We start from the raw sequence: 27478 nt of genomic DNA on the forward strand, positions 1-27478 counted from the left end.
CCTGATGAATTCCTACCCATCCTTCAAAACTCAGTTGAAAGGTCACCTCCTTTGTGAAGATTTTTCCCAACAATACAAATAGAACTCTTTGCTCTCCATAATGTTTTGCCAGTATATGCACATTGTGATTCTCACCCTCATCCCATTATACCTCATATTACACTTACCAGTCCTCTTAAGCAACCCCCACTGGCAAACCTGACCAGATCAATGTCTGTGCCCTTAAAGCATCCCGACCAATGAAGACCCATGGCTGCAGTGGTGTCTAGGCTGGTGATATGCACCATTCCCTAGTAGGTCCATCCGTCTCTTATTCCAGTATTTGAGTTAATGTTAGCAAGAATCAATTTGATTTGCTCCCAAACTTCTTCATACTGTTATATTTGTTACTGAGCTTATTTAATTAATATTCTATAAAATGATGAAATATGATGTAAAAATGTTATTTCTAAGAATGCTACGTTGAGTGTTTTGAAAAGACTTGATAAAGTCAAGTTGCTAAAAAAAAATTACTGTCAAGTTATGTTTTGGCAAGATCAACTAAAAAAGATTGAGAACATAGAAATCTAGAAGGACTCTGCTCTAAGACTATTTGGCAAATGTCTAAGTTCTCATTCCACTTCAAAGAAATTAAAACTGAGTGCAGCACACAATACAATGTAGGTGTGTGTGGTTTATGCAAGAGAGAAAACAGGGAACTCCAATCAAAGAACCCAGATTCAAATACCTAGGCCTAACCCTACATCACAATACTGGTGAATAAACACCTCTATATTTTAAATGAAAATAAAATACTTTAGGCATTTTTAAAAAGATTATTTGGTTAGGATGGCAATTAAAAAAAAAAAGTAGTAAGTGCTCGCAAGGATGTGGAGAAACTGGAACCCTCGTGTGCTGTTGTTGGGAATGTTAAAGTGGTACAGCTGCTACAGAAAACAGCATGTAGTTTCCTCAAAATACTGGAAAGAGAACTATCATATGATCCAGCAATCCCACTTCTGGGTATTTATTCCTAAGAATTGAAATTGGGATCTCAAAGAGATATGTGCATGCTCATGTTCATTGCAGCATTATTTACAATAGCCAGGAGGTAGAAACAACCTAAATGACCATCCACAGATGAATGGAAAAAGGAAATATGGTGTGTGTATTATATATATATATACATATATATACATTTTTTTTTGGTAAGGCTGACTATGGTGTGATTGATATATATGTATAAATACATATTGAATAATATTCCATCATGTGTATAAAAAAAGAAGAAAATCCCATCATATGCTATTAACATGGTTGAAATCTGAAGAAATTATGCTAAGTCGCAGAAAGGCAAATACTGCCTGATGCTACTTCTAGAGCAAACTCAGAGAGACAGAAAGTAGAATGGTGGATACCAGGGGCAGTGGGTAGAGGGAAGAAGGGAGTTATTGTTCAATGGGTATAGGGTTTCCATCATGTAAGACGAAAAAGTTCCAGAGATCTGCTATGCAACAATGTGCATATAGTTAGCAATATTGTAAACTCAAGCATTTGTTGAGGGTAAATTTCATGTTATGTGTTTTTTTTTTACCACAATAATTTTTTTAAGCACCTCTAGACAAGATAATCTGTTAGGTTCTTTACCAACTTAATAAACTTTAATTACCATCATAATTACTTAATTATGGTACTTAAGAAAATGTTTGCTGAATTGAATTTATGGACAACTGTGGCTGTAAGTTATTATTCCTGCCTATCTAAAATGACAAATGAGCAAGTGATGTGAGCTCCACAGGAGCAAGAAGTCTTGCTATTTTCTTCACTGATGCATCCCAAGTGCTCAGAAGTGCCTAGAAAGGTTCTTAAGAAAATGTTTGCTGGATGGAATTTGTGGACAACTTTCTTAACTCCAAATATATATAGAGAGAGTTTTAAGTTACTAAAACAGTGCGTAGCATAGAACTGTCATGATGATTCAGAGTCAACAAGTCTGCTGATTTAAAAAGTTTTTTAAGGCTCTATCCTGTATTCCTTTGTACGTCGATTTAGCTTGCTTTCTGTCTCAAGGTACCTGCTGTTGATTTTGTGCTATTAATACTTAGAGGAATTTGGCATCCAGATTAACAACAAAAACTGCAAATCACCAATGCAACTTTCTAAGTATTTCCTCTGAAGACCCTCAAAAACGTTCTTCATCTATGGGCCATTCCAAAAGAAAACTGTATTAGAGAGTAAGCTTTACAACACAAACCATTTCAATTCCTTCTGGATATTGTCTAAGGCGTAACATAAATCTCTAGAGGCAGCCACGTTATTTTATTTCCTTCTTTTGATTATGCCTTGAAAATCTCCAGGCCAAGGACTCTGGCACCTCCTTGTCTTCTATCATCAGTGGAGCTCTCTGGCCTAGATGCACGAGATTATGATACAATGGCCAGAGGGACAATGGGTGCTGGGTGACTATATATAGGAATTCTGGGCTTGGTTGTCATGGAGGCAAACGGAGAAACAAACGCCTAATCCTGAAAATAAGGTTGAGGCCAAACTTGAAGGAAACACACACTGAAAACTTCCTGTCATTCTGATGAGTAAAAACAAAACCTTGAAATATGATCAAGGAATAGACCAGAAAAAAACCAAAACAAAAAATCAGTCTTCAAAACCGACAAAAACACAGCAAAAAATGGGCAATCTTTCTGTTTTTGAGATTTAGTTTCCCATCGTACTTGTGTTCATTGACAGGGTCACTCAAAGGCCTTATTTTGCACGAAGCTTCTCTATATTTTGGGGGAATCCTGGCAGGTCTGACCTGAGACAAAGATGATTCCTGGACTTTGGATTCACCAGTCTTTTATTGGGGAACAAGTCCATTTGTCTTTCTGCATTTTTCTTCCAATGGCATCACCATTCACCCAGTCAATGAAATCAGAATAAATCACTGATTCATTTCTCTCTTTCATTCTGCACATTCAATGAGTCCAAAAAGCTCTGCTGGCTCAACCTCCTAAGAAGCTGTTTCTCTGTGATCCTCTCCACGAACCCACTGCCACGGCTTTTGTTCACGCTCTCGTGGTTGCTTGTGTGAACTTCTGTAAAATGTTCCTAACTGGCCTTCGTGGTTGCTTGTGTGAACTTCTGTAAAATGTTCCTAACTGGCCTTCTATTTCCCAGTTTTGTCTCCCCCTAAGATTCCTTTCTTTTCTACAGTGCAGATGTGATCATGATACTCACTCCTTCTTACAGAAAAAAGTCCAAACTCTGAACCATGGTGCTCAGACCCTCCTTCATCTTTCCAGACCTATCCTCACCCCCAACCCTCATCCACACTGTTCCCACACTGTGTTTAATGCCAGCCACATAGATGGCTTCTAACATTCACCTGTTCACCTATTTCACTGCATCTTTGTACATTCTTGCAATGCCTTTCTTATACTTTTTACCTTGACAAACTCTTATTCATCTCTTAAAATTGAACTCAGTTCAAATTTGCCATCGCTATGAAGATTTTCCTTGATCCTTCTAGATACACTTACTCAATTTCCCCCCTGGACTAATTAATAGTAGTTATGCTGTCTTGAGATCAATTTATTTTACCCCCAGCAGCCTTTGAAATTAGGCTATCCATCCATTTATCCATCCCTGTACCCATACATGCATGCATCCATCTACCTGTAATTTGTTTAAGTTGATGTCTCCCAGAACTTAGCTCAGGGCCTGGCCTAAAACAAGTGCTCAGTAAATGTGTTGCAAACATCCAACAAGCATATGAATTGAAGATACTGGATCTGGAAAATCCAGAATTTAAAAGGACAATCCAATTGACAAATGTCACTCTCTCTTTGGGCAGTGAGGTGGACAGAGCCTTCCCATTGAAACTGAACCAGTTTTGCTGACACGGGGCTGGGTGTTTTTGAACTACCTAGACAATGACTTCTGAACATTTGAGAATTTGAATGAAATGGAATTCTGAATCCATGGCCACTTCAAGAAGCCAAAGGAATCAATTTCTTGTTTGGACCCCAAATCAGCTAGAAGTTAAAACTAAGAAACAGATGATATCAGGACATCTGGAAGCCACGTGAGGTGATTCTACTCGCAGTTCTCTCACCCTGCTTTTGTGCACCCATCAGCAGGCACAGATGTGTGTGAGACGCTCAGGTGTTTAAGTGCACCATGGCTTTCCCCCAGCCACCGCCCAACATCATGCAGATACAGACCTTTGTAATCCGTGAGAAGGTATTCACGGATTACTCTCAGGTATCCAGAAATAGATTCTCGCTGTATAAAATGTTTTAGCAATTTTCCTCCATCAGGAACGCACTTTCATCCCAAATAACGTAGCGTACAGGCTATCCATTTTGCATAGGGACTGGAAGCAGTTCAGAAAAGCAGAGATGGCTTCATGTTACCCAGACAGTCAAGGGAGAAGCAAGAACACAACTTGGGGCTCCTGAGTGCCCCATTTCAGCATGTTCTTTTTCTGCCACAGTGATTAGCAAACATTCCAGATATTCCTTCTGCACTAAGTATTTGTAACTCAAAGTGTGCATTCTTAAAAACCCTCTTTGAAACAGGCAGGAAATCGTGTAGGGAAACAAATGAATGTGTGGTGAAGGAGCCTTTTTCTAACGTTTTCGGAGGAAAACTCTGGGTGGCATCTGCCATTGTTAATTGAGAAGCTCTTACAATACCAAACGCATAATTCACCTGTGACTCTTTTGAATTGCGTGATGAGGAAGTAATGTTTCCTGCTGTTCGTTTAGATCGTATAGATGTCTTTACCACACCAAAAAAATCCAACAAGAAACTCTGAGTACAAAAGCCTCTTTATATAAATGACTCGGCCTCAACCACAGAAAGCTTGAGAACAACCTCGGATGGTATTTAGAGCTCACAGGCCCTGGGCAAGGCCACCGTGCATCCTCCTCAAGACCCGACTGGAGGGAAGATGCCTACTGACTTCAAGGAGTCAGTCACAATGGACAGCTTGCTATGAATCGTGCTGTGAAAGCCTGGAGAGGGAACAATTGTGGAGATTTCTTAAAAGATTAGATAATCAAGAGGAAAGAACACATCTGGGTATAAGCATATATATATATTTAGATAACCGTAGGGCTCTAAGTGATGATACAAAAATCAGGTGAGAAAGGTGATGGCTGATCAAGAACAGGAATGAGCAGCCACAGTTCAAAGCACAGAGCTCTTCTAAAATTGTCCCAGAGCGGGAGTCTCTGAGCCGACAAACCCAGTGGGTTTCTTACCCTTTTTTCTTTTATTTTCACCTATTCCCATGCAGTGTAAGAAAATCCTGGCTCTGGGTTAAGCTGTATTTTTAAACGCCATTAAAGAAGTAGGTTCTTCCCTTAGGGTAGCTCCTCCACCCACTGCAAACCCACCCACGGGAATGTTGCTCAGGGATGCTGGGCTCAGGTGCGAGGTGGAAGCCTCCAAGAAGCCAGAGGGATCAGGTCGTGTGGTCCAGGTTCACCTTTTGCTGTCTCAGCCAGCTCTACGTCTAGCAACCGTGTCAGGTGCTTTTCACAGTCTCTTGCTGATCTTCACCATGACCTTATGAAATGAGAACTATTACGTCTCATTACACAGATGGGAAAACCAAGGGGGCAACTGGAAATCAGACAACTCTCCAGCTCTCCAGAGCACGCTGATGAGCTCCTCATAGCTCTGCAGCAACTCTCAACCAAACAGGCCTCTGGTTCTTCATTGGTCGAATGGAGAAGGTAACACACTGGCAGCTTCATGGGGTGCTCTGGAGATACAGAGACCAGTGTGTGAAGTCCAGCGCCTGGCACGTTGGGAGTGCTTGGAGGGGCCTCAATCTCACAGCAATTGAAGTCTACAACGTGTAAATCTTGCACTGAATTAGCATTGACGGGGTGTTTTCTATAGATGAAAGAATTTGGTCTCCTTAACAGGCTGGGGGCGGGGGGCTGGTGGGTCAAGTGGAACAGGGATCTCTCAAACTGCTGTAAACATATGTAATACACACCCCAGCTCTAGGCACATGGTAGATGCTTTGGAGCTACTTCTGGTGACAACCCACCAGCTGATTTTGTAGGTGGAGACATCTGAGTCAGGGGGACTGATGGTGGGGCTTGGATTCAGCTCAAAGGTGGGGCTGGGCCCTAATAATACCACAGACTTTATGATTCACCCCCATTTTGTTAGTTAACAAAACACACAAAACACACAGTCACAAATCAACTTGCTTCAAAAAGGCCTGTCAGAGCAAATTTAAGTCCCAAGGTATACAGGCTTTCCTGGCAACTATTCTGGGGTCTGTTTCCTTTTCAATTTTTTTTCAAGGTCACCTGCAGGTTTGAGCAAGGTTCTTGGTGTGCAATTTGTAGGCATGGCCCCAATCATTCTTATCATCAATGATGCCCCCCACAACCACCCTCCCTGACACTCCAAACTCCAGCCTTTCTACCCTTCATCCTGGTTTTCTTTCTCTTAATTATACTTCTTGCCACTCCATCTATTTGGACATGTATTGGATGATTATCTGGTTCTTCCTGCTGCCTATGAGGGATGTTGCTGCAAACTTCTCAGCTTGCATGAATTTTGGGGTTTTATTTTGTGACTGCTGAGGGCTTCTCAGCTTCCTTGGGAACTTCTGGCTCAGCTGAGCATGGGTTACCCCTTGGAGGTGTTTGCCTACTACTCATTTTGAGAAACCTAAGGGTCTGAGTTGAGAGATGGCCCTGCATTCCTTCCAGTGTAGATCTACAAAATAAGTGGAAAAGGGCATTCCAGGAAGAAGGAGCAGCAAGGCCTGGAGTGCGAGATAGCAGGACCCTTTTAAAGACAGGGCTCCCGCATGGCCGCAGCACAGTAAGCAGGAGGGAAGAAGTGGTGGGGAAGGATCCCAGGGAGATTTTTGTGGAGCCCAAATAATAACTTTCCAGGCAGAGCTCGGAATTTATTCTGAAGGCAAAGTAGACGGCCACTGAAGCATTTTAAACAGGGGAAAGGTGAGATAGAGGCCTCGCATTTTTACCTTTTCTATGTCTATAAATTGCACTCATAGTCCTGACCAAATATTACAATATTTCTCAGATGGGGAAGGCAGCTTGGTGGGAATGCATTCCCACCAAGAGAAAAACCAACTGGTAGCACATTCCTTATTGATGATGGAATATCTTTGACAGCCCATGATTCCATGCTTTGTTTGGGTAATTAGAAAACACCATCTTTTCTTCTCCAGATTTTACTAGCAGGTTAGAATTGCTCATTCAGTTCCTACTGTTTCTATTGAACCCACTGGACTCACATCTGGAATACATTAGGTCCTACCTATGGGAAGAAAAGAAGGAAACTCACTAGGCTACCTTTTCTGCTACCTACCAACCCTTCGTGTGCAAAAATATAATGGTGAACAGGAGGCCAAGTGGTATATCCACGTGCTGTAACCATAATGTGTAGTCATCAGCCAAGACCCTTTGGTCTATTTGCCAAACACTGAGTCTCAGCCACATCCAAAATGTTTGCATTTTGCTCTTTAGTTTTAACATCCATGTATCAACCCAAGGATGTTTAATACATGCTTTCTAGACTCATTTAGACTCAACTCAATGGTCAAAATATTAATATGATTTTGTAAAGTGATATAATATTCTTCTGAATTATTAGATTTTCTTATAGTTTGTTTAGTCATAAAAAATATTACATGTACTATACAGACTTATTACCTCGCTTTACTGCACTTCGTTTTATTGTGCTTCCCAGACAATGCGTTTTGTACAAGTTGAAGGTATGTTGCAACTCTGCCTCAAGCAAGTCTGTCAGCAGCATTTTCCCAACGGCATGTGCTCACTTCATGTCTCTGTATCATGTTTTAGTAATTCTCACAATATTTTTGAATTTGTTTTCATTATTATTATATCTACTATGGTGATTTATGATCAATGATCTTTAATGTCACTATTGTAATTGTTTGGGAGTACCATGAACCACACCCGTGTAAGACAGTGAGTTTAACTGATAAATGCTGTGTGTGTTCTGCCTACCCCTCCAAGCAGCCATTCCCGCATCTCTCCTCTCCTTAGGCTTCACTATTCCCTGAGATATAAAAAATATTGAAATCAGGCCAGTTAATAACTCTACAATGGCCTCCAAGTGATCAAGTGAAGGGAAGAGTGTCATGTGTCTTGCTTTAAATCAAAAGCTAGAAATGATTAAGCTTGGTGAGGAAGGCATGTAAAAAGCTAAGACAGGAAGAAAGCTAGGCCTCTTGTGCCAGTTAGCCAAATTGTAAATGCCAAGGAAAAGTTCTTGAAGGAAATTAAAAGTGCTACTCCAGTGAACACATGAAGGATAAGAAAGCAAAACAGCCTTGTTGCTGATATAATGAAAGTTTTACTGGTCTGGACAGAAGATCAAACTAGCCACAAAATTCTCTTAAGCCAAAGCCTAATCCAGAGCAAAGCCCTTCTGGAAGATCTAGCTAAGATAAACGGATGAAGGTGGCTACACTAAACAACAGATTTTCAATGTAGACAAAACAGCCTTCTACTGGAAGAAGATGACATCTAGGATGTTCATAGTTAGAGAGAAGTAGATGCCCAGCTTCAAAGCTTCAAAGGACAGGATGACTCTCTTGTTATGGGATAATGTAGCTGGTGACTTTAAGTTGAAGCCAAATACTCATTTCTCGTTCCAAAAATCATAGGGCCCCTAAAAATTATGTTAAATTTACTTGGCCTGTGCTCTATAAATGGAAAAACACAGCCCAGATGACAACTTATCTGTTTATAACATGGTTTATTGAATATTTTAAACCCACTGTTGAGACCTACTGCTCAGAAAAAAATGGTTACTTTCAAAATATTACTGCTCACTAACAATTTACTTGGTCACCCAAGAACTCTGACAGAAATATGCAAGGAGATTAATGTTGTTTTCATGCCTGGAAACACAATATCCATTCTGCAGCCCATGGATCAAGGAGTAATTGTGACTTTTAAGTCGTACTAGTAAAGAAATATATTTAAGAAGGCTACAACTGCCATAGATAGTAATTCCTTTGATGGATCTGGGCAAAGCAAACCGAAAACCTTCTGGAAAGGATTCTCCATTCTGGATGCCATTAAGAACATCTGTGATTCATGGGAGAAGGTAAAAATATCAACCTTAGCAGGAGCTTGGAAGAAATTGATTCCAACTCTCATGGATGACTTTGAGGGGTTCAAGACTTCAGTGGAGAAAGAAATTGCAGATGTGGTAGAAATAGCAAGAGAACTAGAATTACAAGTAGAGCTTGAAGATGTGACTGAATTGCTGCAATCTCATGACAAACTTTAATGGATGAGGAATTGCTTCTTATGAATGAGCAAAGAAAGTGGTGTATTGAGGTGGAATCTATTCCTGGTAAAGATGCTGTGAACATCGTTGAAATGACAATAAAAGATTTAGAATATTACAGAAACTTAGTTGCTAGAGCAGCAGCAGGGTTTGGGAGGAGTTACTACAATTTTAAAGAAGTTCTACTGTGGGTAAAATGCTATCAAACAATTACCACATGCTACAGAGAAATCCTTCATGAAAGGCAGAGTCAATCAATGAAGCAAACTTCACTGTCACCTTTTTTAAGAAATTGCCACAGCTACTCCAACCTTCAGCAACCACCACCCTGATCAGTCCAGCAGCCACCAACATCAATCATGACCCTTCATCAGCAAAAAGATTATCACTCTCTGAAGGCTCAGATGATCATTAGCATTTTTTAGCAACAAAGCATTTTTTAATTAAGGTATATACATTTTTTAGACATAATGGTATTGTACCTTTAATAGAGTATGGTATAGGGTGAATATAACTTTTATATGCACTGGGAAACCAAAAGATTTGTGTGACTTGCTGTATTGCAATATCTGCCTTATTGCAATGGTCTGGAACCAAACTCGCAATATCTCTGAGGTATTAGATACCTGATGCATACAAAGATAATCAGACCTCATATTTCAAGAGCTCTCAGGTTGTTAGGTGAGATTGCTACAACACACACTAAAATGAATGTGTGCTCAAAGAATCGAACAATCAATCGCACACGGAAATCTATCATCTGTTGTTAGTAAAGTGGCCAGAAGACAGTGGGGCTATGGAGTCAGAAACAAATTCCAATTTTAATTTACTGCTTTAAACTATTGTCATGACTATTTATAGGACACAACTAACTTCATTTTACACTTATCAGACATCTGTACTAGGAAAGAAGCGGTCCTATGCAGAGTGTTTAGAATACAAAGATGACAGAAACCTTCCCTCTAAGGAGCTCCCTTATGGTAGTATCATGGGATTAGCAGAATGGACCACATGTTCCCAAGAGAGGCAGGGCTCAGCACTGTGGAGTTTCAAAGAAGGAGAGTTGATGACATCTGGGGACATCACAGAAATATCACAGTAGTGAAGGAATTTGTACATGGCTTTGCATGACAGGCAGGGTCTGGACCTGTGGAGATGAAGGAAAGGAGATACAGTGTGAACAGAGGCAAATGGACAGGGGAGAGCCGCTCACTCCAGTCGGGCTGGCATGTAGGGAGAATGAGGCAGCCAATGGAAGGAGGAAGCCTCCGGTGAGCATGGAGAAAATGGGTTGTTTTTTGTCTTTAATGCACCATGGAGAGCTGTTAAAGATTTCTGAATAAGATAGTGACATGAACTCTTAACCCTGCTTAGAATAGACTGAATGGAGAGTTTTGCAGGTGGAACAAATGTGGTAATGACTTAGTCCTGTAGGAGATGGGGATGGGAAGGGCGAAGGATTAAGGAGATGTAGACAACAGGACAGAGTAGGCAACTGATTGGTTGATGGCATGTGGGTCCAAGACGACCTAAAGATGCAGAGGATGCTAGCTGGGTCCCAAGAGTCCTGGCAGAGTGACAAGTTTGGGAAGAAGTTAATGAGTTCCACTTTAGGACCTGTGAGAGTAAGGTTGAGTGAGACCTGCAGGTGGAAAAAAGGGAGGAGCAGAGAGAACAGAGGGTCGGGGGCTGAACCTGAGGAGTTAGTGCTGGAGGTCTTGGTGGCATTAGAAGAGAATGAGTTTACTCCATGTGTTTGCGAAGGAGGTGAGTGTACAGGAGAGGACTGAGGACCAGACCCAGCTGTACGTGAGGGAAGCAGCAGGAGAAGTGGTGAAAACAAGGTGAAGGTAAAAGGTCTGATCGGAGAGGCTGGAGGAGAGCCTGAAACATACAACAGAACAAAAACCCGGGCAGGAGAATTTCCCTGAAAGGAAGGTCAGCAGTTTGAAACGACATGGACAAAAAATGAACGACGAGGCAAGAGCAGAAGCCAGGCACTGGTTTGTCCGGAGTCACTGATGATCGCGGTGAGAGCCCTCTCATTGCAGTGGGAGGGATCAAAGTCATCGTGCAGAGGATTCCAGCGAGAGGGAGAGAAAGGACGAGGAGGAAGCAGCAGGTGTAAACAGCAAGAAGGACTGACTGACTCTTTCCCAGAGAAACTGTCCCTGGAGTTAGCCAGCAGGAGATCATTGCATGCCAGCAGCTTCAATAAAATGCTGAAGGCAGAACACAGATTCTAGCAGTTTAAGAAAAGACAGAGTGAGTGGCAAGAAAGTAAAAGTTGGAAATATCGGTTCTTTTCAAGAGATCTGGAGGATATGATTGCAGGGATAAAATTGCAGGAGGTCATATCCAAGAAAGGTTTTAATATTTAAAACACAGAGTACTTTTCCTGGGGCTCATACGGATACCTTTTTTGGACTTTCCAGGGGGAAAAATGGCACATCTAAGAACTGAGGTTTAGGGAATCAGTGTGACATAGTCAGCAGAGCTTTGGAGTCAGGCTGATGAGCACTCTAACCCCAGCTCTGCTGGGCGGTAACTATGACCCGGGGTACATCACTTAACTATCTTAAACCTATTTTCCTCCTTCCTAAACAGGGGGCAGCTAGAGATGAAGTTCCTGTCTCATGAGATTGCTGCGTGGATTAAATGTAATGAAACAATGTTTGTAAAGTACTCAGTCAGTAGACATACAATATATGATAGTTATCATTAATTAAACTGTATATTGATTAATGTCAATAATACTACTACTAATGATGTCTGACCCTGGGACTTATCAATAAATTCCAACAGCCCATTAGGATATCAAGTACTAAGGAGTTTCTTACATGGGCGGTTTCAATTAAGCCCTGAAGTTCACATAAGTTTATATCAACAGGGCTCCAGATTAAGTACCACTTTCCAAACACTGAATTGTTTTAGACTCCCAAGAAAGCTCATGACGTAAAGGAACTTCATTCAGCTTCCAAGGCTGGACACAAATTTTTTTTCCCTTTTTCATTAAGAAAAACACCATTCTGTGGTTGGATAACAAATTATCATAAACTGACAACAAATTTGCTTCTACTCTACAACTTTACTAATATCTAATATTTCTACAATAACTTAGAATATGAAAGCATTTCCATCATGTCACCTATTTGATCCTTGCAATAACCCCATAAAGAAGGCATCATTATTTTACACACTGGGAACTCCAAGGCTCAGAGAGGGTAAATGGTTTATCTAAGGACACGCATGTGTGGGATGGAGCTAGACAGGTCCTCCGCCTGAAACTGCACATTTCATTACCTACAATGTGAGTGGTACTTCCTGGACGTAAGCCTGCAGCAGCTTTCAAGCTGCACCTCGAACTCAGGGTCCAACATCCCCAAGTGATCTGCAGACGATTAAGTAAAGATGATCTATATGGAGAACTAGTTTCAAAAAGATCATATACTCCTAGTTTTCACTAGCTCCAGTTGGGTGAAAATGATCCCTCCTGGCATTTGCGCAATCAAAATGAACCCAGTTATACACCACAAGAGTCACACTTGGTGCCAATACTGCAGCGTGACTCCAAAATTCCACTGGGAAAAAAAAACAGCAAACTGTTACGAGTTGGGGAAGAGGTTCCATGGAACACTTACTTGGATGCTTCACCGCAGCGAGAGCACCCGATTGGAGCCGAGCAACCAAGAATTCCTGGGGCGGAACTTGGATGGGCTGCGTGCAGTATCATCAAATGCTGCAGCTCTGCTGCTGTCAACTGCCCTCCCTGCCCCTTCTGGGTACAGGAAGCCCTGGGGCACAGTGAGAGCTGCCCCACCAGGTCTGGGGCTGCGGGGCGGGGCTGCTCCCCGAATTTCCTTAATAGTTGCTTTACATGGCCAGCCCCAGTGGAGTCACCTCCTTTTATTGGAGATATGATGATTAACATAAAAACAACCACCAATGTGTGCAGTAAGCATGGTTTACAAAGCTTCTTTCTTTTACTTTCTTGCCACTCTGTCTTTTCCTAAACTGCTAGAATGTGTATTCTGCCTTCAGCATTTTATTGAAGCCACTGACATTGCTTTTGCTTTCTCTCAATTTAGAAAATGGTGATAAATAAGTAAATAAATAAATAAAACCTTAAACCTGCACTTGGACTTGCACAGAATCACCACTTCTCTGTCCTGTAGTTCCTCAAACTCTTTTTCTGCTCTGGCAACACATAACGGGTGACATCTATGTACTTAATGTTTTGCCCTAGGCATATTGTGATTTAGAAAATATACCCCTCTCCATTAGAAGAGTGAGAAAAACAGTGATAAATACTCTAAACCTTTTTTGTTAAGTTAAACAGGTAGAGGTGCACAATAATGATGCCATTCAAAAAGTAACTTTTAAAAGCTCTTATTTTTCAAAGAAAAAGCAAATCTTTCTAATATTTTATTTAAACATTAAACTTAAATTTTTAAAGAGTTTGTCGTTTCCCAGACCTCCATCACAGAGGTAATGTAACTAACATGCAAAAGTATACTGTAGCTGTATTAGCAAAAATGATCTTATTGTTAACATAACAATATACAGAATTTACCAATGTTAATGTGTTAATTGGGAATTCCACTTCCACTTCACTGTCTGCCTGTGGATTAGTTATCACTATCAATTATTGTTTCTTCTAACAGACATATTGGTGGCATTATTCTTGCTTGCATGCAAGGTAGGATGTAGATTTCTTCATTTTTCCTTCTCTGTATTCCTAATTAAAAACTTACCCATGGGCAAAATTTTAAAATACTGTAAAATCAGAGTAACAATAAAATCACAACTCACAAGTACAATAATTTGTGATTGCCACAGCTATTAACTATAGGGCTGCTCGCTGCATTGGCTTTGGGGAGAGGCAGGATAGACTGCAGCTATTTGCAACTTCTAGCACTTCCGTTGTGACTCTATTCCCGTCTCTTTCATTCAAGAAAATACCTTGGAATGCTTATGGGTAAATTGATGTTATACAGGGCTAAATCTGAATAAGCTCATACTTATTTTTAAAGGTAAATCGGATTTGTGATTAACAAAGATAACCTGGGCCGGGCGCGGTGGCTCACACCTGTAATCCTAGCCCTCTGGGAGGCTGAGGCGGGTGGATCGCTTGAGGTCAGGAGTTCAAGACCAGCCTGAGCGAGACCCCGTCTCTACTAAAAATAGAAAGAAATTATCTGGCCAACTAAAAATATATATATAAAAAAAAAAATTAGCTGGGCATGGTGGCGCATGCCTGTAGTCCCAGCTACTGGGGAGGCTGAGGCAGGAGGATCGCTGAAGCCCAGGAGTTTGAGGTTGCTGTGAGCTAGGCTGACGCCACGGCACTCACTCTAGCCTGGGCAACAAAGTGAGACTCTGTCTCAAAAAAAACAAACAAAACAAAAAAAAAAAACAAAGATAATCTGGAAAACAGATTGGAAAAGATTGAGGTTAGAACCAGAAAGACTGGGTAACACCAGAGGAAGTGCAAGAGTGAGGGTTATTCAGGGTTAGAGTACAGCAAATTGGAAACCAGAGACAGACAAGGGAGTTGGAGGATGCTGGAGGACGAATGCCCCTCTGAAATGGCTAAGCTAGGGTCTGGGTTGGGTGGAGCCTGCAAGCAGTGGGCAGACAAAAGTTAAAGTTAGAGATGCCGGAGATGGAGCTGTTCTGGGGAAGTCAGACACAGATGGGCAGGTGGAGCACAGTCAAGGAGGAGGTAAAATCTCCCTAGCTGAGCAGACCAGAGTATCTGCTGAGTTATTACCATTGGGTCTGGTATATTCAAATTCCAGGGTATGATGGTTATATTTGGAGTAGAAAGGAAGGCTGTGAGCCTAGCACGGAGTTAATGGAGGAAGACAAAAGAACATTCCAGAAGACAAGAAGAAAATAAGCTTTCTAGCAAGCATCTGAAAAGGGACCATTAAATGAAGGAAGCAGAAATACTCCTGAGAGGTGGCAGAAAGTAAGGAACCCGCTCCTCCTCTTGGCTGCTTGGAGGAAAGGAGTTAGTCACTTCGTTTGCGGAAAGTTCAAAGGGATATGGTGCTGTCATTGGCTGGGGGGCGGTGAGGGTAGAAATTAGTTAACTTGAAGAGGGAGGAGTGAGCTAGAAGTGCAACAGTACAGGACAGCACATCCTGGTGTACACACAGCCAGATTCCATTGGCTTTTTCTAGATTCCTGGCCTTTTTTAGTTGTTCAGTGGGCTTTCCCGGTGTGTGGTTGCTTCTGCAGTTCTCATTCAAGTCAATTTAAAAAATGCTTTTTGGATGGCCTGCCAAGTGCTAGGGCTCTTAGAACAAACAGGAAACCATCCTTGACCTCAGAGAGCACACAGTTTAGGTGGGGAAACAGGTATAGTAACTGATAATTAGAAGAATATTTGGCAAGTCCAGGAATGGAAGTGACTACTCTTGTGGGTCAGAGGCTACCCACCGTACTCTGTATTTATCCCCCAACAAAACCCTATTTTCAGCCTATTATTCTGAACAGTCTAGACAGTCTGTAATCTTGATTTTGTCATTTAACCTATGCACCATTTGCAAGTATTTTAAGTGTTTTCAGTCTCAAGTAAGTGGTAGGGAAAAAGATTCTACTCAAGTAATTTGAGGAGATGAGTGAGCCTCAAAGTGAAATTAATGAATTTTTGATTGCCAAAATCTCAAAGGCCTTATATAATTCTGAGAATCCCACCTTAAGTATATGCATCACACATATAAAAAAATATTTGAAGTCTTTAACTACTCAATGTTTATTATTTGAAGAGGAATCGTTTTTGTTTGTCTTGATGCCACCTACCAAGTGAGAGCAAAAACATATAGAAAAGTTTGAATAGTATGGTTCCAGTTTTGTAAGAAAATAAAATCAGACAACAAAACAACCTATGTTTATATATTCATAGAACAAATATCTAGATGACTCTTTAGCAAACTGTTAATAGAGATTATTCTGAATGGAGAGAAGCTGGCATTGTGAGTGATCCTTACATTTTATGTTATGTATTGCCATAAAGCTGTTCTTTAATCATAAATAGGCATTACTTTTGTAATCAGAAGCAAAAATAATCTATGTAGCCATCTTAGAAATAAATGACTACTACCCATGACTAATTTTAATGCACATTCATTCTTGAAGACATATAGATGCTGTAGCTTAATGCACCTATAGCTCAAATGTACACTGACACTTCCAGAGGGGAAAGGCACCTTGCTACTGTCTTCCCTGTTCAGTCTATTTCTTAACAAATCCAAAGTCCTCTTCTGCTTCTGGGTGTATAAGTACTCCTGGTGTCTGGCTCCACCTTCCAACTAACCTCATCACACACCCATTACTCAAGACAGACTGGTTTCCTTGCTGTCCTTGTATCCTTTCTTCTGTATGTCTGCTCATTTATGATACTCCTCTCACCCGGAATGGCCTTCCTTCTGTATGTACAAATCTACTCACCCTTCAAGGACCCCTTTGAGTCCACCTCTTCCAGGAAGTCCTACATGAATCATCAATTCCTTCTCCTCTCTCCAGCTACATTCATTAACACCCAGGTGCACAAGTTCTCACTTCATTATATTCTTGTTTTTGTACTTAACGCTATCTGCATATCTATTAACTTAAGCTCTAAATATCAATAAATAATAAAAACTTGTCTTCAGTTTCCTTTGGAAGATTCCAGAGCTCCCAAACATATAAGAGGCTGTGCCTTAGCCACTCCAGAGCATTTCTTGGCTATGTATTTTTGCTACTAAACTTCGCGGAGGCACAGGGGTTAGAGGCACAGGCTTTGGAATCAGACAAACCTGTGAATGAAACTCAGCTCCACCACATACGTGCTTTCTGACTTTTGGACTCACCACTTCACTTATCACAGACGCAGTTTCTTGCTCTATAAACTGAGACTAATCATTTATACTTCTGATTCATTAGATGTATTAAAACAGATTTAAGGCAATCAGCAGAATTAAGAAAATAAAAATAATGATTATTTTTTATCACTTGGGAATTAGACAAGGAGACACGCAAAACCCTTATGTAAACCAGAATGGATGTCTTTTGAACTGGTCAAGGGGGAAAATAACTAGCAATGCTAGAAATCAACAACTAGATTAAGGGATTAGAAGGTCGTGCGTCTCTTGATGTAGCTTTCACTGCAGCTTTGGTGGAGGACTCACAGAGCATCAAAATAACAGATGACATAAGGAGAGTGACTTGTGCGAGTCATCTAAGAATATTTTGTGTCCCCGAGGAAGCTGAGGAACCTAGCCCTGGAATGACTTCTCCAAGAGCAGTGTGCTGCTAAATGAAACCTTAGCTGGGCCCTATATTATGAGCCAAACACCTCCTTTGGGTTGAACTTGATGACTACTCTGAAAACTGCCTGCAAAGTAGAAGAGCCCCAAGGGCAGGAACATAGCCTTTCCTGTGCATAAACAGCAAGGGACTGACTGAATCCAGCAAAAAGCAAGCAGGTCCTCCTACCTCAACACCTGCTTCTCATGTCACTTTGACCATTCTTTGGCCACCACTTTTGCTAAACCACCACTGGGATTTTTCTGTTGGGTATTATTTAGGATTATGAATGAGTTAACAAAAACATATGTACATCATTTGGACAAGCTTTCCTGAGCCAAACCATCAAAACTCATATAATTCATTTTTTAAAAAATAAATAATAATTGTTTCTAAAAAGTTATTTTTAGAATCTTCTTCTGTTCTCCACACTTAAAAAAAAAAAAAATGCTTTTTTATGTCCCCATTTTTCCCAGGACATACCCTTTGCTCTAGCAAGGCTATCCCAGGATTTCCACCTCTGAATCGTGGCTCACTCATGTTATTTCTCCCAACTCCACCACCCTTCCTTCTGCCTGTGCAAAATCCCCTCATGCAGAACAGAAAGAGCGGAGAGGCCCCATGAGTCATAAGAAATCTCAAGATAGTTTGAGGAATTTTTGTCTCTAATAAAATTGGGCTAAAATATCCAGCTTCAGCTACAGGGAAAGAAATTTCAAGGTGAGCAATGAAAAGACAAGAGAAAATTCCTTTTAAAAAAGAACCGAGATTAGATGTTTTAGGTGATTCAACTAATGAGTGAATGCATTTTCTGCCAAAAAATAAAGTAGGTTTCTTCTCTTTTGGACATTTCCCCCAACTGAGGTTCTGGAAGACTTAAGGTAATCTCCAAGCAGTTCACCAAGAGATACGAAAGTCAGATGTGGAATTATGAAGCAAACGCTAGTGTTGCTGGGAACTAGCTCTGAATAAGTTTGTTAGTATATGGTTATATTTCTGAAGAACAAATGTTTTTGTTGGCATGGGAAGAGAGGGATGGGTGAGTTGACTATATTCCCAGGGCATGGAAAGCCTACGATTGAAATGTTTTAATCCTTGGCACACAAAACTGTGGCTAATTCAAAAAGTCACAGAAATCCCAGGCAGGTGGGTTTCTTGGGAAGTATCTATCACATGATCTCTGGGTTCAGGGTGGTGATAATTTCAGAGGTTCCTCTTTGCCACTGAGGCAAAGTCCTAATAGTTTAACCCCTGTAGATTTCCTGGTGTATAATAGAAGATCCAGGGTCTTCAATGTCACTTTGCTCCACTGGAGCTGCAGACCTCTAAGTCTTTACAGTAGAAACATCCTTCTTTATAATGAGTATTAAAATAAACTCTAGATCACATTTTAATGTAGAAATTCTGATATCAAAAAGAGGAGGTTAGTAGTGTCTGGTCAGATAATTTTTAGACCAGCAGAACCTATTAAAAATTATAGTCAAGCCATTAAAATTATGCCTTACATCCCATATGCTATAAACGATGTAAATCTTTGTACTTTACAATTAATTATTCACTCGAGAGTCCCTATTTCATTATTGTCATTTTTAAAGAAACCACCTCTTTTTCCTTTCACCCCAAGAGAAATCTGATTGCAATTGGAACCTGTGTGGAAGGTCTGATGCCCTAGCAACTAATTGGATCCTCTTAAAGGTTGAATTTTATGTCTGACCTATTTAGAGATCTGAAAAGCTTCTCCTCAAAAAGCAGGCATCTCAGATCTTAATTTTTAAGTGTCAAGTATTGCTGCAGCCAAGGTTAAATGAGTTGATAGTTTGGAGCTACACTCAACACGATTCTTAGAGAAGATTTTCTTTTTAAGCTTAAATGTAATTCATATACCACTATTTCTAAAGCTCTATCTAATACCTTATATTTCACATACGAATCAAAGAATATATTTAGGTCAAGTTACACTGTAAGTGACATCTAGAAATATTCCGTATGTTGAATATAAAGGTTTCAAATGATATTTATTAAAGCCCGAATTAATCTCATGGTTATGCTCTAATTTCCCCCCAATCGTCTATGGTATGGATCAGGGAAGTACCATTCATAGGCCAAACCCAGCCCCCTCTTTGTACATAAAGTTTTACTGGAACACACCTAAGTCCATTTGTTTACTTTTTTTTTTCTTTTCCTCCAGAGACAGGGTCTCACTGTTGCGCAGGCTGGTCTCCTGCCTTGGCCTCCCAAAGTACTGCGATTACAAGCATGGGCCACTACACGTGGCCCATTTGGCTACATATTGTAAACAAAGGCAGAGTTGAGTAGTTGTGACACAGACTGCATGACCCATAAAGCTGAAAATATATTCTATCTGGCCTTTTACAGAAAAAAATTTGCCAATAAGCCAGGCACACAAGACAAAAACTGCATGTTCTCACTTCATATGTAGAAGCTAAAGGAGCTGATCTCATAGTAGAGAGTAGAATAGTGGTTACTAGAGGCTGGGAAGGGCGGTGGGGTGGGGGGTGAGGGGTTAGCCAGAGATTAGTCAGGGCATACAAAATTACACCAGGATGGGAGGAATAAGTTCTGGTGTTCTATAGCACTATAGGGTGACTATAATAAGCATCAATTTATTGCATATTTTCAAATAACTAGAAGAGTAGATTTTTAATGTTCTCAACACAAAGAAACGGTAAATGTTTGAGGTGGGGGCTGTGCTAATTACCCTGATTTGAACATTACATGTTATATACATGTATCAAAATATCACGCCATACCCCATAAATATGTAAAATGATGTGTCAATTAAAAAAAAATTTTTTTAAGTTTGCCAACCCCCAATTTATGTTTAGAGAAATTGACCAATACAAGTCTCACAACATGAGCCTCTTCTAACCAATATATTGTTTTATGTTAAACGCCTGGTGGGAAAAGTTTTCAAGTAAAATAGGAAGTTATACCCACCAACAAGTTTTGTTGTTCAGTTTCACTCTATAGCTTCTCTGAAACTGGATTTAACTGCAACCAAACATTATGTATGTTCTTTCACCAGAGACACAGAGAACAAGCTAGCCCACTCCAGGGTCAATAATTGTGTGCATTTGCTCCAAGAAGCAGCTCTACTACCAGGTAACCACACGAGAAATGTCCCATCTCTCCAGCTCCACCATACTGTCTATCTGCTTTTGAGGGCCAGAAAGGCTTCCAAACTGCCTCAACCCTCAGTTTCCCACCTCTACAGAAGGTCTCATTATGCCTGGAACGATGATCACATTTGAAACATTCTTTGTCAAGAAAGATCTTTTCGGCCTGGCAGAATAATTGTGTAAGAAAGTTCCTGTTAGCGCAGTCCTTAAGGTTTCATCTTCAGACTGTTTGTTTTTTGAACCCGCCTCTTACGTGGAAGTGAAATAAACTCACTCTTGTATAATAAACTCACTCTTGTATATGTTCGGGGACTCAGCACAATTAACAGAATTAAAAATTTTGATGCCTCCAAGAAATCAAGTTGGTCAGTCAAAAGAATAGGTATTTAATAAATACCTACCTAACTGTCCCCATTGGAAAATTAGGGGACAGGACCAATAGCGTATCTACAAGTGCAAATAGAGAACTAAGAAGATGAGTGACAGAAGAGTAGTCAGAGTAGAGTTGGGGCCAATGAAGATCCATCTTCAGAGGAAGTCAAAGTCATGGGCTCATAGAGAGATGCAGACAGGGGAGGAAAGGCTGCTAAGCTCCCAGCAAAGCTGACTGCAAGGGGCAGAAGTGCAAATGCAGAAGTTAGACGCTCAGGGTTAACAATTACAGAGATGGTAGAAAACATCACTATTCGCTAGCAAGGCCACTCTGCAATGGGAAAGCATGATTAAATGGTCAACTCTGAACGTAATGCAGAAGACTTTGACTTTGATACGACAGACACTAAGACAGGCCTATAGTTCCTCGATGAGAAATGCCTCGATAAAAATAGTGTTTACCAAATATTATTCTAGAGTTTAGAATAGAAAAACTGACAGAGTTATAAAAGAAAACCTTTCACTAAAAAAAAAAAAAATCACAAAGCCCCTCACAACATTTTTCTGTTAATTCATAATATCAAAGACTTCTCTACTGGCCTGGATGGTATCTATATTATAAAGGGAGAGGTATCACAACTGAGAATTCTTTGTGTTTTCTCTGGCTTGCTCACTAGGGCATCAGCAAAATAACTATGTTACCCTCATTCACCTTACTCATATCGCAGCTGTTCTTAATGTCTGATTTTTGTTTTTGTTTTAAATGCATCACAGTGGCTATTTCCTAAAGCAGGCAATTCCATACAGCATAACTGGACAGAAAAAAGAAACAAAATAATCTATTCATCCAGGGAAATTGGTGGGGGGAGAAAAACGATGGAATGTCACCACTGGCTTGACTTCTTACGAAAGATACAGTTGAATTTTAAATTACATATCCATTGCCCATGCATCCTATAGCTTCTCAGACCTAAACAAATCTCATAGCTAAACTACACTGTCCTAGTTCCTTTGTTATTTTATTGCTGTGTATGTATGTGTATTTTTCTGTACTGAAAGCAAGAGACTTGGAAACAGCCTGATAAAAGCCAGTCCTATATTTTATATGGCAGGAGAAGGAACACAGTAAACACAAACATAGCAGAGCACTTCCCTTTGTTGACAACCTTATTGTTTTCCCTTAATGCATTGTTTAGAATAGCAATTACATGTCATTTCCTATTATCTTATACACAAAACCAATACCATACAGCCGTTGCTTTTCTTTCCAACAACCGATGGTGAAGACTATATAGAGGATTTGTGTGCTAGTGAAACATGTCAGGACTGACAGCTCAGAGCCCAAGAGCTCTGTGGAAGCACGGAACAGGTGTGTGGCCAGGCAGCTGGGGTGAAATCTCCCCTCCACTTTCTCATTTTTGCTTTCTCGGCTTCCTTCCCTTAAAGTGTTTCCCTCTGGACTGGGTGGGAGAGCAGCTTAGGCAGAACCTCCCTTTTCAGGCTATTTCCTTGTGCCAGAGAAGACTGGCTCACTCTCAAGACAGCAAGCATCTGACCACTGCAAATAGCAGTGAGCATGTCAACTCATTTTATTCACATCCCTCACTAGGGAATCGGAAAGCCAAAGACGCACTGGTGATTTCCCTGGTTTTATGGATCTCGACTCCCCCCCAAGGCCTGCAACACATTTTTGGTTCGTGTGTTCACAGTGTCCTGGCATCTGCAGTGTGGGAAACCTGAACTGAGAGCCAATAGCCCCACAGCTTCTCCCTATTAAAATGTGCAATTGGATTTCACATGTGTGTTTCAAACACCGTTCAAGGCATGATTTACAGGCTACTGTCTAGCCCCACAGCTGTTTTTCCATCCTCCAGACTTAGCTGTTTCTAGGAATCCACCATCCAGCTCCCCAGCAAATAGCCTTCCTACTTTGGGCCTCCTCAGTCATCCGGGGCCATGCAAAACTCTGCAAGAGCTATAGGAAGGGTTCAACAACATACTTACTGAATGAACTAACATTACGTATTCTTTCCACATAATTAGTTGTTCATGGGATGAGCCTTCTGTTTACCCCACCTTCTACTCAACATTTTTGTCATCAAATTCATCGCTGCTGATCCACTGATACAGGTTATTTATGTCAATTAAAAACAGCACGGGTCCAGTGACTTGTGTAGGCCTTACTAAATTGTTAACACCCAAAGCTTTGACAATTACTATTTCTCTCTTAAGAAGAAAAAAAAAAGAATCACTTTTATATACTGCTTATTATTTTCCTGTGGCTAAACAAAGTCAATCTGTGTTATGCAGAAAGCTACTCAATATGACCTTGTCATGTTTCTGTGACACTGGCCTCTCCCCAGAGTCCAGCTTCTGAGAAACTGAAATCACTCCCCAATAAGGTTAGGTCTGAGGCTTGGGGTTTTGGTTAGCTCAGATGTGAGTGCTGATAATATCCTCTAAAGATTTGACTTTAAGTTGCTGGAGGGCCAGAGCAGTACTGTATTCATGTCTGATTCTTCTGTGTACGGTATAGCTCTTTGCAGAGGGCACAGGCTTAAGAAGTTGACTGAACTCAATTTTTCTTAGCCTATGCAAAGGAAGATGATCCATGCAGTGGATGGTCTACAGGATTCCCTTGTCCTTCGACTGAGACCCACCTTTCCAGGGAGAAAGGAAAAGGAAGAAGGTATGACATTGAGAGAAATGTCCCAGGAAAAGACTTTGCTGGGAATGGCATTGGGAAGGATCAGTTTCCCCCAAAGGGCTCCACAGGGGTAGCTTTCATTTCAGATGAAAGCAATTCATTAAAAGCCATGTTGCATAAAGATCTTACAATTTGGGTCAAATTAGATCTTCCCTCTGGTTGCAATATACCAATCTTTTCCAGTGAGCAGGGTATTTCAAGGTGCAAAGAGGACATTTTATTTACCCTTCACAGGAACTCTCACCAAGCCCTAGATTTGAGACACTAAGTTCCTAGCAGGAAACAAATAAATAAACACACACCATGGGCTTCCTCTTACACTTGAAAACTACCACACAGAAGTTGAGGAGATCGTGTGCTCACTTCATTATGAGTCGTAGACATTGTAAAAAGCCTCTTTGTTAACAGAAGTCCTTTAAGAAAGGCAGACCAGCAAGGAGCATAGGGTTTAACACGGTGTTTAACAATTTGCAGAGGAAAAGCCACCAAGCTCTACAAATCAAAAGTCCTTTTCACATCTGGACTTACCTTTTCATTTCCTCCTCTAGGTGTCTGCTCATAGACCTCACGAATCAAGATTACTTGTTTACTCTTTTGATAATCTGAGAATTATACCCTGTTGACAAGTTGGGCCATCAGATCTTCAGGTTACCCGAAGATTCTCTTATTTCAAACCCTTACATTAAAAATAACCAAAATTCATCCTTGTTATAAACGGTCCAAAAGCCCAGAATTGTAACCAGAGGATGAAAAGCATAAAAATACAATGACCATGTATTCAGTACCTACTATGTGTCAGATGCTGTGGGCATTCTGCATGTGTACCTTTTCTCATTAATCTCTCAAGATCATCGGGTGAGGCAGAGATCATTATCCAATTTTGCACATGGATATGGGAAGACGAGACTGCCCAGGGGAACATGACTCACGTAGAGAGAAGTAAGATTCAAACTCAGGCTTTTGTTCCACTTAAAGCTCCTCCTAAGAAGATAAGAGTAGACCTTGGGAGACAGTCTGTTCCCTGACCTGGGAAATATTCCAGCGGGAGGCAGTTAACCGGCTATTGCAAAAGGGATCCGAGCCTCGGTGGGGGTTGGAACAGAGCAGCTCCACCCTCAAAGAAGTCACAGACTTCATCCACTTGTATTCTAAGCATCTGATTCTGCAGTCATTTCCAGGTAAGCTGAGTAATGAAAACAGGTCTGCTTCTTATTCTGATCACTGTCCCCATGCTCACTATGCCAGCCCTGCAGGTCCCAAGACTGGACTCTCTCCTCCTCTCCCCTACAGCTCTGGTGACACTGTCGGTGAGCAGACCCTCTCCACGGCTTCCTGTGTTTCTTCTGGCAATTAAACTTTCCTCCCAACTAAAACTTCCTCAACATCCTTCCGCTGTGGGACATCCCCATGTTACCCCCAATGTATCACGTGGCCCAGTAAGACACACTTGCCCACTCGCTCACCCTTTCCATTCCCACTCCGAATTTTGTGTCATTAACTTACCTACCTGGCACCCCAAACACTTCAGAGCACATATGTATATTTTTTAGAATAAGGTAGGATATAGATAAAAACAAAGAGATCTGCCTGGCGCTCCATTCGCTTTCCTGACTGGAACCACAGAGGAAGGACCCAACACTCATCCCTCCCACGCGACAAGCTCTCTCCGCAAACGAGGCCACCGCGGCTCCCACCGTGGCGCCACACACAGGCGCAGGGAGCGCCTTCCCGCCTCCCTCTTCCACTTCTACAATTTTGACCTTTTCACGTTTCTTCCTTCACTTGACCCGTCCTGTCTGCACCTAAGATTTTCCTCTGAAGAGAACGACTGGCGAGGAATCCCAGCCCACCTCGACCCCGAGTGGCTAATTCTGGCTCGCAGCCCACTTTTACCGTTGGAGTCCTCCACGTCTTCGGCGGGGCTGGCCTTCTGCGAGGAGTGGTGGGCGTGCGAGGAGAGGAGGCTGACGATCCGCGGCCTGGGGAGGGTCAGGGCTTTTCCGTGGACCTTGAGGGAGTGTTCCTTCAACTGGCTGATTGTCATGGTGGAAAATGAGCACCAAGAACACTTGTAGGCATGTTCACCTGGGAGAAGATGGTGGCAAGCGGCAGACAGGGAAAAGAGGGGAGAAGGGCATCAGCGGGCGGAGAACAAAACAACACGGGTGATTCGCGCTACAGAAGGGCCTCTGAAGCTTCCTGGTCTAGGAATGAACCCTCCCAGGCCAACTACCTGCCCACTCCCACAATTGCAGGGCGCCTTTGGGATCGAAACGCTTCCGCGGGCTCCAGAATCAAGCGGGCTGGCCCCTTCTCATTGCGTGATCCAAGGGCAGGGGGAGGCTATGAGCTGATTCCCCACAGGGAGTGAAACCCAACTGCCTATGATCCCGCCTTCAGAAAGATTCCCCAATCCCCCTCTCTCTCCCTCTCTCTCTCTCTCTCTTTCTCTCTCTCTCCCTCCTACAAATGACCAAGTCAGGTTTCATTCAAGGTTGCCTTTTTATCAACCAAAGAAAATAATATGCTTAATTCTTATTCCAAAGATCTACCAGTGACTTCTTAAGCACAAAGTCACTCTGTTGTATGATTCTTGGTCTCTATTTCCTTGCTAACTACATACCTCCTCATCTCACATACCCTATATATAAAACATACATATATAATTTTTTTTTTTTGGACCAGTTCGCCAACCTCAGTATAAAACTGTGTTTCCCTATCTAGTCAACAGTGCAGAAATGGGTAAAGTCATTTCTCTAACGGAGAGAACTGTATATGTAAACATGGGGAGGATGAATGTGTGTATCTCCAATATTCTTCAATAAAGAGCACATCTAAGTAAAAATACTTTTCTTTTAATTAATTTTATGCCACTGAAATACAACACAGATCACCATGACCAAATTGAGGTAGAGTGTGATTTACCTTTGCCATAAGTCAGCTTTTAAATTAATTACATTTGAGAAGTATGCTTATGTTGTTGGACAGATACATACCGGTTATGATTAATTCTGCTTTTCATAACAATAGACTTAGAAATGCTCATGCCTCTAACCCAGTCCTTCCACTTCTGAGAGTCTCTTATATTAAGGAAGTATCTTTTACTACATGGAAAGCTTTACTTAGTAATATACATTATTTAGGCTTGAAAAAAGGTATGAAACAACCTAAATTTCCAACCATAAGGAAACAGTTAAGTGTGACATATCCTCTTGATGAACTATCATTCCATTAAAATCAATTCTTGAATTTTCTTCAATGTTTGTAATAACATAGGAAATAAAAATAAATAGAAAGGCAAAATATTTCCTAGATTACATGATAATTACAAGCGTTAAAAATACTTATAGAGCAAATGACTGGAAATATATCAGATGTTAACTAGAGTGGTCTTTAGATAATAAGATTATGGTTGTCTGACTATATTTCTTCTTTCACTTCCAGACTTTCTCTAATGAACATGTATTTTTAAACATTTATTTTTAAGGTGAAATTTAAACATCAGAGAAGAAAAAGAAGGAAGAAGAATAGGGAAAAAATAGGATTTGTAGTAATGAAAGTTTTGTGGGCCACTGAAAATGAACAGACAAAGCTGGTGGTCTTGAGATAAATATTGAGAGAAACAAGAATCGGAAAGTAAATCTCTGCCCCTGATTTTAAC

At 41.0% G+C, this 27478-nt stretch overlaps 1 protein-coding gene across 3 annotated transcripts in view; it reads right to left on the bottom strand.

The window, feature by feature from the left end:
* The window catches only part of ZNF462 (zinc finger protein 462), a 134698-nt gene that overhangs the window by 41716 nt on the left and 65504 nt on the right, over positions 1-27478 (bottom strand). For all 3 annotated transcript variants that reach the window (XM_045562319.1, XM_045562316.1, XM_045562318.1), the window contains exon 7: positions 25711-25902. In XM_045562319.1, the coding sequence (XP_045418275.1) occupies positions 25711-25902 (192 nt within the window). The remainder of the gene's footprint in view (positions 1-25710; positions 25903-27478) is intronic.

The sequence above is a fragment of the Lemur catta genome, chromosome 10, assembly GCF_020740605.2.
Source record: "Lemur catta isolate mLemCat1 chromosome 10, mLemCat1.pri, whole genome shotgun sequence".
NCBI classification, from domain to species: Eukaryota; Metazoa; Chordata; class Mammalia; order Primates; family Lemuridae; genus Lemur; species Lemur catta.